The sequence below is a fragment of the Lissotriton vulgaris genome, chromosome 6, assembly GCF_964263255.1.
Source record: "Lissotriton vulgaris chromosome 6, aLisVul1.2, whole genome shotgun sequence".
NCBI classification, from domain to species: Eukaryota; Metazoa; Chordata; class Amphibia; order Caudata; family Salamandridae; genus Lissotriton; species Lissotriton vulgaris.
In genome coordinates, this window is record NC_141694.1 from 317,280,132 (window position 1) to 317,292,253 (window position 12,122).

The 12,122-nt window shown below is 47.0% G+C and overlaps 1 protein-coding gene across 1 annotated transcript in view; it reads left to right on the plus strand.

The window, feature by feature from the left end:
* Positions 1-12,122, plus strand: part of NOL10 (nucleolar protein 10) — a 742,763-nt gene that overhangs the window by 395,368 nt on the left and 335,273 nt on the right. The window contains exon 13 of the mRNA XM_086926337.1: positions 8,377-8,429. Within this exon, the coding sequence (XP_086782463.1) occupies positions 8,377-8,429 (53 nt within the window). The remainder of the gene's footprint in view (positions 1-8,376; positions 8,430-12,122) is intronic.

The following is a 12,122-nucleotide window of genomic DNA, read 5'->3' on the forward strand; positions in this document are numbered from 1 at the left end:
TTTGGCCAAAACTGTTGTTTCTGCACCATCCAAATACGAACTCTCCCTTGAAGTGGCCATTGATATCCCAGTGCTGTCCGAAAAGAAGAGGACTGACAAGGCCACCAGTCCCTTGCACCCTCTTACACCATCTTCTCCTCCACCACCCTTTATTCCCATACCTCCGCCCTCTCCCCCTCATTCTACAGGTAATCCATTAAATATCACTTGTCAGAGATCCCCACATTGATTTCCAGGTGGGCATGGGAGAGGGGATGATACTTTTGATACACCACAGCCCTCTGATCCTTGGTCAGCATATGAAATTGATCCTCCTGGGGCACACTGATCCCGACCTGTCCCAGCTAGGCCATCTCCTCCTGATGACACCACCTCTTATCAGGAGCTTAGTGGCAGGGCTGCGATTTACCATCAGGTACCGCTACATAAGGAGCCTTTATAAGAGGATTAGCTCTTTGAAACTCTTTCCACTACACATAGGGCAACACAGTATCTTCCTATGCTCAAGGGTATGCTGCGGCATGCAAACAATATTTTAAAACATCCTGTGTGAGCCTGTATTATCACTCCCAGGGTCAATAAAAAGTACAAGACCTCACCATCTGACCCTATTTATGTCAGGGGACAAATTCCACCTAACTCTTTTGTTGTAGCCAACGCTCGTAAAAGGGGCAATTCCCAGGCTGCCAGTGATGCTCCACTTTCTATAAGGAAAGAAAGTTAATTGATGCCTCTGGCAAAAGAGTAGCGGCGCAGTCCGCCAATTACTGTCATATTGCTAACACCATGGGGTTATTGGGCAGATACGATCGCGCCCAATGGGGCGAAATGGAAGAGCAGCTTCCAGAGGAGCATAAAAAGAGAGGGCAGGAGCTTGTAGCAGAAGGCAAACTTATTTCTAATACCTCCATTAGGTGCCCCCTTAACTCTACGGCCACTGTTGCAAGGGGCATTAATACTATTGTTTTGTTGTGTTGCCATGCCTGGCTGCACATATCTGGCTTTAAGCCAGAGGTTCAACAAAACCTACTGAATGTCCCTTTTGATAAGGAACATCTTTTTGGCCCACAGGTTGACCAGGCTCTTGAGAAGATGAAAAAGACACAGAGGTTGCAAAGTCCATGGGTGAATTACAAACACTAAGTCTCCGTGGCTCTTTTCACCACTCCTCTTATAGGGCTGGTGCAAAAACAAGATCTTCTGATACCTCTTCCTCATACCACAGAGGTCAGAGTCCCTAATCCTCTCCCAGAGGTTATTATAGGGGCACATACAATGGCAACAACTCAAGAGGTAGAGGCAAAGGTGCTTCCACATGTGATGCTGCACCAACCACAAAACAGTGACTCTCTGCTCCTTGCCCCTGATCATCACACACCTGTCGGGGCTGATTGCAATAGTTTCTCCCCTCTTGGTGATCCCTAACATCGGATCAGTGAGTGTCAGACATTATCCAACATGGATTGTGTGGAGCTCATCACCACACCTCCAAACCTTCCACCTCACACTCACAGGCTCTCTCCAAACATTACCCACACAGGAAGTTCAAGCTCTTCTTCTCAAAGGTGCTATAGAACCAGTCCCTCATCAATATCAGGAGTCAGGAGTATACTCACAGTACTTCCTAATACCAAAAAAGGAGGGATCTTGGCAGCCAATATTGGATCTAGGGCCCTTTAATCATTAGATCTTGTCAGGGTATTTCCATATGGTCACTCTTCAAGGCAAGATCGCATTTCTGCAGTATAGCCACTTTTTCTCCACACCTAGATTTAAAGGATGCTTATTTTCACATTCCAATACATCCAGCACATCGCAAATACCTCGCATTTGTGATAGCAGACAAATATTATCAATTCAAAGTCCCCCCCCCCCCTCTTGACTACTGCACCACAGGTATTCACCAAATGCCTAGCAGTGGTAGCAGCACATTTACGCTAACGAAACATCCATGTCTTTCCATATTGTAATGCCAGGCTTATTAAAGCCAGTGATTTTTTGCTTAGACAACAACACAGATCTAGCCCTCCTGTCCAACATCGTTCCCATCGACTGGTCCGACCATCATCTCATTCTGTTCTCTATAGCGGTCTCTGCCATCCCCCCTCCCACGAAAATCATTAAACCCATATAACTGTCCAGAAATCTTAATAATATCCCCCCTGATTTACTGGAATCCAAACTCCATGCCCAACTTCTCGCCATCCCTCCCTCACTGAATGGGAATGAGCTTACAGAACACTACAACAAAGCAGTCGTGGATACCCTGGACCTCAGGCCCCGCTGAAGCTTAAAAACCAAAGAACCATTCCTTCCAAATCATGGTTTAATACTGAGCTAAATAATGAAAGACGCTCATTTAGATGGACGGAAAGAACGTGGAGATAGCACCCTACCCCTTTGCACCTATCTCGTCTCAGACTTGCAAGATCATCTTACAAAAAACACATCTTTAAACAAAAAGCATCCTTTTTCCAAGCACAACTGGACCGAGCCAAAAATAGACCCAGAGAACTGTTTAACATTGTTCGCAATCAAACCTCATCCACTACTCCTATACTTCTGGCCTCGACCACTAGATGCGAAGAAATAGCCCTCTTTTTCTCTGAAAAAATTGCTAGAGTAGAACAATCCTTCTTCCAGACTCCGACACCTACCTCCATTTTGGACATCTCCCCTAACTCTCTCTCCTCCCTCCCACCCCCCCTGCTCCCTCCATGATCCTACATAACACTGATCTCCCGTTCCCCTCCATTCCACCCACCCTCCACGATTCCAATCCCCCTAACACTCTCCTTAAAAATAACGCCGCCTGGCATAATTTCCAGCCAGTTACTGAAAGAGATGTCTTTCACATCATTGCGAAACTTAAATCCTCCTCCCACACCAAAGACCTCCTCCCCTCTAAACTTGTCCAAAACCTCAAACACATCATTACCCCTTCCTGGACCTCGATCGCTAACACTTCCCTAGCCACCAGCTGTGTCCCCACATCCCTACAACTGGGCCAAATCACCCCCATTCTCAAAAACCCTACTGCCGACCCTAATGACCTCAACAACCTCCGTCCTATTTCCAATCTGCCTCTTCTCTAGAAAGCCCTTGAAAAGTGTGTCCTTCAGCTTGACAGACACATTGAACTTTTTAACTTACTTGACCCCCTCCAATCAGGCTTCAGGAAAGGTTGCAGCACCGAAACTGCCATGCTTAACATTGTAGATGACATTCACCACTCCCTCGACAATGGCGAATCTAGCCTATTGATCCTCCTCGATCTCTACACAGCGTTCGATACCATTTTGTTCTACTCAAAGTCCTTAGAGAACGATTCGACCTTAATGGTATGACTCCTAATTGGTTTGTCTCTTACCTGCAACATCGTGCTCAACAAATTAAAATCCACAACTACTTATCGAACGCCTCCGCCATTTCTCTAGGAGTTCCGCAAGGATCCATACTCTCTCCCTTCTCTCTTTAACCTCTTCATGGAACCCCTCACCCTCATTCTCAAACAAGCCGGGATCAACTACCATCTTTACGCTGACGATACACAACTCTACCAAAAGATAAAAACCCATGCTGACATCCTCCACCTCAACAACACCCTCATCAAAATTCAATCCTGGTTCCACTAGAACCACCTCAAACTTAACCCTAAAAAAACTGAAATTATTCTTTTCTCCCCAAAAAACAACCAGCTCCCCATTCAAAATTGGATCACAGACCGTAATGCCCTCAACTGCCCCTTGTCCCTAGCCACCTCAGTCAAATCCTTGGGCATCTCCCTTGACAAACGCCTAACTCTCAAAGTACACATCAAAAACTCTGCCGAAGGAGCCCTCTTTACCCTCCGGAACCTTAAGCGAATTTAGCCCTTCATCCCAATTGATGATTTTAAACTGGCAGTTCAATCTCTTGTTCTATCGCGCATTGATTTTGGCAATGTCATCCTCACCGGAATTCCCAAAACCCACCTGGCACCTCTAAAATCAGTGCTCAACCTCGCGGCCAGGCTTATCACAGACTGCAAACGATTTGACCACATCTCTCCCGCCCTCAAAACCCTCAAATGGCTCCCCATTGAAGGCAGATCCACTTATAAAACCGCCTGCATTACGCACAAAATCCTCCACCAAAACACACCAACGTACCTTGCTAACAAATTAACCAAAGCAGGCTGCACGCGATCCCTGAGAAGCTCTAACACCCTCCTACTTATCCCCCCCTTCAGAAAAAGAATTCCACTCAGTCACGCTCCTTTTCAGGCAATGCTCCACTTATTTCGAATACCCTCCCAACAGACCTCCGTTGTAACCCGTCCTACCCCAGCTTAAAAAAAGAACTCAAACTTCTTCTCCTTAATAAATACGGGGGCTTCTAATCTCTCCCGAGTGGCCTCGCCCTCTCAGCATCCCCCCACCCAGCTGCTCCGCCTACAGCTAGTGACCCCCCTCCTGCCCCCCTCTCCTTCCCTTCCCCTTCAATCTGATCACCTTACCTCCCCTCCTTGCCTCTCCTTTACCTCCAGTTCCTTACTACACTTTACGACCTTCAGTTTTCTTTCACGTTTTTATCCTTCCTGCACCTAGGTATACTATATCGAATCTTCCCACCAAACTGCGACCTCTATATTGTTTGTCTCATTGTGTTTAGCAATTGTTTTTTACTTTTTTATCTAATTTAACCTTTATCCTACCTATGTGAACTGCTCATTTATGAATCAACTTTCTGTACTTATACACACTGTACCTGTATTTAAACACCTTTCTGCTACAATTGTAAAGCACTCTGATACCTCTGGGTCCAGCCAGCGCTAGATAAAACCTCTAAAATAAAATAAAAAACACCAAAGTACCATAAACCTGCTTCTTCAGCAGGCTTCACTGTCCATTTCCAAAAATCTCCTCTTCAGACTTTACAGATTCAACTGTATCTGGGGGTTATCCTATTCACATGTGGGATTAGCCTATCCCAGTACAGCAAGGATCCTAAATTTCCAAACACTATTTCCACAGTTCCAACCCAATCAATTGACAGAAAGAACTGTCATACGCCTATTAGGAATGATGCGGCATGCATCACTATAGTCCCTCATGTACAGTTACACATGCGGCTTCTGCAGGAATGTCTAGCACTGTAATGGTCTCAGCCACAGGGTCAGGTAGAGGATCTAGTGTTGATAGATAGCCGCACTCATTGCTCTCTGCTGTGGTGGAATTAAAACATCCTGTTAAAAGGGGGGCCTTTCCTTGAGCCTGTTCCCCGCATCATCCTGACAATGGATGCATCACTCACAGGCTGGGGTGCTCACTTAAATAATCTCAAAAGTCCAGAACCCCTGGGATACGTAACCCCAGGATCTCCACATCAACTACCTTGGGAATCAAGCTGTTCACTTAGCATTGAAAGCGTTCCTGCCTCTCCTGATTGACAAGGTTATTTTAGTCGAGGCAGACAACATGACAACCATGTACAAAAATAGAGGGACATAATTATCATGCCCATCTTAAAACATTTGGCATAGGGCTCTACATCACAACAGTCATCTCCCAGGAACAGACAATGATTTTGCCAACCTCCTTAGAAGCATGTGGCAACAAGTCCACGAATGAGAATCCACTCCAAGGTCCTTCCCCCTTACGTCTACAAGTGGGGTTTTCCGCAAATAGATCTGTTCGCAACTGCAGGCAACACAAAATGCCCAGACTTCGCTTTCAGGCTCCCGCACCCACTTTCACAGGGCAGTGCTGTGTAGATGAATTGGTCAGAAATATTTGCCTATGCTTTTCCGCCTCTACCTCTTCTTCTGCTTCTAGTTCAGAAGGTCCGGCAAACATCCCTCACACTCATACTAGTAGTTCTCACATGGGCCTGACAGCCCTGATTCACAACACTACTCAAACTCTCAGTTGTTCCACACAAGAAGCTTCTCCTCAACCCGGACCTTCTGACACACAACCATGGAGAAATCAGACACCCAAATCCCAGGGAACTCACACTAGCGATTTGGCTCCAGAGGTCGTAGATTTCAGTCATCTGATTCTTCCACCAGAACGTATGCTCATTCTCAAAGAAGCTTGTAAGACTACTTCTAGAGCATGCTATGCAGCCAAATGGAAAAGACTTGTCTGTTACTGTCCTACTAACACTATCAACCCATTTAATGCTACATTGTTTGTTACGTTCTACATTTACAACTCTCTGGCTTTGCGTTCACTTCCATACGATTACATCTTGTTGCCCCCTATCTGAAAAATAGGCAACGTACTATAACTGGTACTTTGTTTAAAGTACCAGTTTTCAAACCTTTTATGGAAGGACTTCAGAGAGTGATTACACCTAGAGTTCCACCTGCACCTACCTGGAATCTTAATGTCGTTCTCACAAGAAATGGGTCCACCATTTGAACCACTACATAATTGTGCCCTCCAATTCTGATCTTGGATGGTCGCTTTTTTAATTGCATCACTTCACTTAGATGTGTTGGCGAGCTCCAGGCTCTAACGCTAGATGAACCCTTCTTCCAACTAACCAGGGATAGGGCTGTTCTCTGCACCAACCCAAAATTCTTTCCAAAGGTGGTCTCCTCTTTCCACCTTAACCAATCAGTTGAGCTACCGGTATTCACCCCCACATAAAAGAAAGCCCATATCTAAATCAGGCATTGCCCAATGGATAATTAAATGCATTCAAACATGTTACATTACAGTCAAAAGGACTTTTAACAACGCCTCCTACATCACACTCTACTCCCAAAATAGGGGCTTTCGTAGGGAGTATCTCACTAGCTGATGTATTAAAGCAGCTAAATAGTCTACACCACACACTTTCACTAAGCATTATTTTGTGGATGTCCTAGCACGGCAACATGAAAATGTAGGTCAGGCCGTGCTACGTACACTTTTTCAAACAACTGCAACACCCACAGGGTAACCACCGCTTTTGGAGGGCACTGCTTTACAGTCCATACAAAAAGTATGCGTATCTACAGCCACACATGCCTCAAATGTATTATCCTATAAATATCTGTTCTTGGCATGTAGTGCTGTAGATTAACATGCGCCGACTCTTCTAACCGGACACCTGTGGCCGTTGCAGTTCCTTTTTTCCTATGCATATGCATGAACATCTCTTTACTGCCACTTTCTTAAACTCCATTCTCACACGCCTGCATGAAAACAATCTAACAATGGAGTTGATGCCCATGCGCACTATTACCAAGAGGAGGAGTCACTTTACCTCGTCACTCGAAAGACTTCTTCAAAGAAAAACAACTTGTTCACATCCAGACCCAACACTATATGGCAGGAGTATGCAAAGCATGTGAGATTCAGCACTACATGCCTAGAACAGATGCGTACAGGGTAAGTAACATAATCCTTTTCTGTGCATATGAAATCACCATATGTAATCCATTGTGAAAATGACCTCTAACATGAACCAGCTGTCATGGAAGAGGAAAATTGCTGTTGTCAACGAGCAATTTTCTAGCCTAAACCAAAAAATAGACGCCATTGGAAGTTCATGCATTCACAAAACGCCTAACAATACCTAGCCCTGCTTGCGAACTAAAGGGAAAGAATACTGTGCCGATTACTAAATACCACCAAGAATAGAAGAAACCCCGCAGAATAATACAAATGCCTGTGTGGCGAGAGAAAGGGCATGATACAATTTATGCTGTCCTGCAAGTTCTACAGCACAATTAACTCTAATTCAATAGATACGATCTTACGCAAAGAGCAGCTCGATAATCCAGCAGAGCAAATATTGTATACTGTTAAGTGATCTTGTAGGCCACACAACAAAAGCAGCTGGGTTTTTTTCTGAGGAAAAGCTGGGACATCCATTCAAAACTTTAGGACGCTTAGGAGCCCAACGGACTATAGGAGCCTTTGTATATGTTTTTAGAAAGAATACGTTAATGGAATTTTAGGATGTTAAGCATGGTACATATGATAATTGTAACACACTTTTTTAATGTGTTACATATTGCAAAGTGTATTTTTTTTTGTATTTCGTAAAATTGTAATCTTTATATATCTTACAATCGTCGTGTGAAAGGCAGCTGTCATTTTGCATTGTGTGCCGAAAACATTTTAATAAAATCTAACTGTTGAAAGTATTATTGTATTAAATAGTCCGTTGGACCAGAGAATAACCTTCAAGCACTTTGTTATCCCTGCTCTTCTCACCTTCGCACTTCATGGCGTCTGCCTTCCCTCCATGGGATCTGTCTCTGCCATTCATGTATGTGCTGCTGTGTTTTCTCCTCTATTTATTATTTTGTCTTCAATCAGATGGAGGGAGAAAATGTAATAGGTTATACCGAGCCTTTTGTATCACCAGTTAAACTGTCATGTTTTGTCTTTGTAGGAATGCTGTTAACGGCCAACGAGGCGCCAAAAATGAATATCTATTACATACCGGTAAGTCTTTCATATTATTTGTGTATAGTTTTGATTTATTGAGATTGTTGTTTTCAAATATTTTTGTAAACTGTATTAAAATAATATCAATTTTATGGTCTAATTAAGGATTCTGACAGGAGGATATGTTTTCAAAGCTCTGATTCTTAACTCTATTCAAAGAGAGACGGTGATTTAAAAATAACATTGCTCTCATGGTTCGAGGCATGTGGGCTGCTGAATTCATATCTGTGCATAGATCGCCGCCTAGTGTTGGGTCCGGATGATTGCACATTGTTGTCCTGGAAGAGTCTTCGAAGTATCACGAGATAGGTGGCTCCTCCCCTGGACTACAGTGCGTATGGGCATCGCCTCCATCCCCAGATTGTTTTTTTCCGCCATTGGGTTCGGATGTGTTTTGGTTCCCTCTGTCGGAATCGATAGTTGTTTAACTTTCCTAACTTGAGACCAAAAGGTCTTTAGGCTTAGCGTCGGTATCGTCTTCGTTCGGGTTTTGTCTGTTCATCAGCTCCGAACTCTTGCTGCCCCTCCGCGTGCTGTCGGCGCGGACGGGCCTACACGACGCTCCAGACTACTTCACATGGAACGAACTCCGTTTAAGAGGTGCCCGGTGTGCACCTCAAAGTATTCACACCTCGACGTGCACCCAGTGTGCAACAAATGTTTGTCGCCGGACCATGATGAGGCCAGGTGTATGGCCTGCTCAAAGTTCCGGTGTAAGAAGACTCTCAAGCTTCGTCGGGCCGCTAGACTCCAGGCCCAGTTATCGGCGCCCCCGGCGCCCCCGCCAGACAACATCTTCGAAGAATACGTTGGAGACGACAATGTCTTTCAAGTTTCGGACTCTAGCCCTGCGTCGGAGGGGGAAGACTACGACGCGAGAGACGAGGAGTTTGATGAAGTCGTCGACGAGGTAGGGGACGACGATGGGGCCATTGCCACCGTGGAGGATAGCTCGGAGGAAGAGCATCCTCAGACTGACTCAGGGGTCAACCCCCACTGTACGGCCCAGGTCGAGGGATCGCCTGCGGGCCTTACCCAAGACCTCATTAATCGTCCCACAGCCCCGCCTCCGGGCCCGGCCACGGACATTTCTGATGCGCCACTCCCGTTGAAGAAAACGAAAGTGAAGCCATCGGGGTCCACACCTACGGTATCGAAACCGAAAGTGAAAGTCGCACTGGTGGGACAGATGGCTCCAGAGGCCTCAATGTCTAAAAAATTCAAAATGGCCGACATCAAGAGCCACGCCAAGATGGCCGACCCGAAGACCCCGGTGTCGAAGCCGAAGACGACCGACGCGTCCGCGTCGGTGCCGAAGATGGTCGAGGTCGATGACCCGAAGAGAGCTTCGAAGAAGCGTCAAGACGATTCCAAAGCTCTGGCTGCGCCGACTCCGGCCGTCAAGGCCAAGGATGGTGATGTGTCGGCTCCGAAGACCGTGCCTTTCGCCGACCCGACTCCGGACTCGGGGAAATCGCTCGAGCCGGTCCAGCCCTCCCCGGCCTTAACAAAAAAGGTCGCGGAGTCCTTGCAACGGATTCGGAAGGACGCTGTGGCTCCCGAACCAGAGGATGTGGTGCCGAAGCCTACACTAAAGCCGGCAAAGGCGCAGACGCCTATTCACTTCACGCTGCCGCCGAAGACGACGCCGAAGGCTTTCGCTCCGAGGCATGGGGCCGGGGTGCCCTCGAAGGGGGTGTCAACGCCCAAGGCGTCATTGGTGGTGTCGAAGCCTCGGCTCCAGCCACTCGCAGAGGAAGAGCGTCGAGAGGTCATCATCGACGCCAATACCGGGAAGCTCTCTCTCCTTAAGAGGAAGATCACCACGGAGCCGGTGTTGGAACATTTTCGTATTCCACGCAAAAACAAGAAGGACTCTGCGGATACTTCTGCCCCTATAGAGCCTGCATCTCCCAAAAATTTAGAACTTTCACCGACGCATTCCAACGCTGGGGAAGGTGACGGAGATGAGGGGGACGAGTACAATTATCCAGCATACTCGGATCCAGAGGAGGAACATGAACCTTGGTCTGCCGGAGGCGACCCTGCGGACCCTCAGTCGGGTCAGGAACCGCAGCTTTTTGCAGCAAAAACCTCACCAACGGAGGACTCTGCAGCCTTTAACGCTCTAATTGAGAGAGCTGCAGCTAATCATGATGTCGACCTACATTCAGATCCTGTGGATGTCGATTTTTTGTTTGACACTTTCTCAGTGGCTGAAAAGTCAGTCAAGACATTGCCAATGCTCAAGGGAGTGCTAAAGCACGCGCCAGAGGTTTTCGGGGAGCCTACTCGTGCGCGAGTCATCAATCCTCGCATTGACAAAAAATACAAGGCAGCGCCCTCAGATCCAGCGTACATCAAGGGACACTTGCCACTGGACTCTTTGGTTGTATCCAACGCACGCAAGAGGGCGAATTCGCAAACCACGGGTGACGCTCCTCCCCCAGACAAAGAGTCAAAAATATTTGAAGCCTCAGGAAAACGAATTGCTGCGCAGGCAGCTAATATTTGGCGCATTTCAAACACGCAGGCCCTACTGGCACGCTACGATAGGGCGCACTACGACACCCTAGAAACACTTCTGCAGCACTTACCTGATCAGTACAAGGAGGCAGCTGAAATGTTGATTCAGGAGGGGAAGCTGATCACCAACGCTTCCATCAAATGTGCACTGGACGTGGCTGATACCGCCTCCAGGGCGATAAACACTAGCGTGTTGCTGCGGAGACATGCATGGCTTAGGATATCAGGCTTCAAACCAGATATACAGACAACCATCTTAAACGAAACGGTTAATTCAGACCACCTGTTTGGCCCTGAAGTGGATGCAACCCTTGAAAAAATGAAAAAAGACACGGACACTGCTAAGTCTATGGGGGCCCTCCAGTCCCAGCAGTTTCGGGGTGGTTCCTTTCGCCGCTCCAGTAACAGAGGCACCTCAAGGGGTCAGGCATGACAATCCACGCAGTACTATAAAAGCAACACCCAAACCTCATACACTAACAAAGGTAGAGGTGGTTACAGAGGCAACAACGTCAAAGGCAGGGGACGTGGAAACAACGGCTCCAGGTCCTCCACCTCCAACAAACAGTGACGCCTTGTCACTGCCCCCCGACCACACAACACCGGTCGGGGGGAGACTCCAGCAGTTCCTGCCCGCGTGGAAATCCATCACCACGGACAGGTGGGTCAGATCTCTTATCCAGTACGGTTACTGTCTGGAACTTACTTCCACTCCACCAAACATACCTCCAAGAAACCGTCCTTTCGAGGGCGAATTCGCAGACTACTGGTGACGCTCCTCCCCCAGACAAAGAGTCCAAGATCTTTGAGGCATCAGGCAAACGCATTGCTGCACAGGCAGCTAACATCTGGAGGATCTCTAACACCCAAGCCCTGCTTGCACGTTATGATAGGGCCCATTATGACACATTAGAGGCCATTCTGCAACACTTGCCTGACCAATACAAGGAGGCGGGAGAGATGCTCATTCAGGAGGGTAAACTCATTACAAATGCATCCATCAAATGTGCCCTAGATGTGGCAGACACAGCCTCCAGGGCTATCAATACAAGTGTGTTACTTAGACGCCATGCCTGGCTTCGAATTTCGGGGTTCAAACCCGACATCCAAACCACGATATTGAGTCAAACAGTGAACCCTGACCATCTGTTTGGCCCTGAGGTG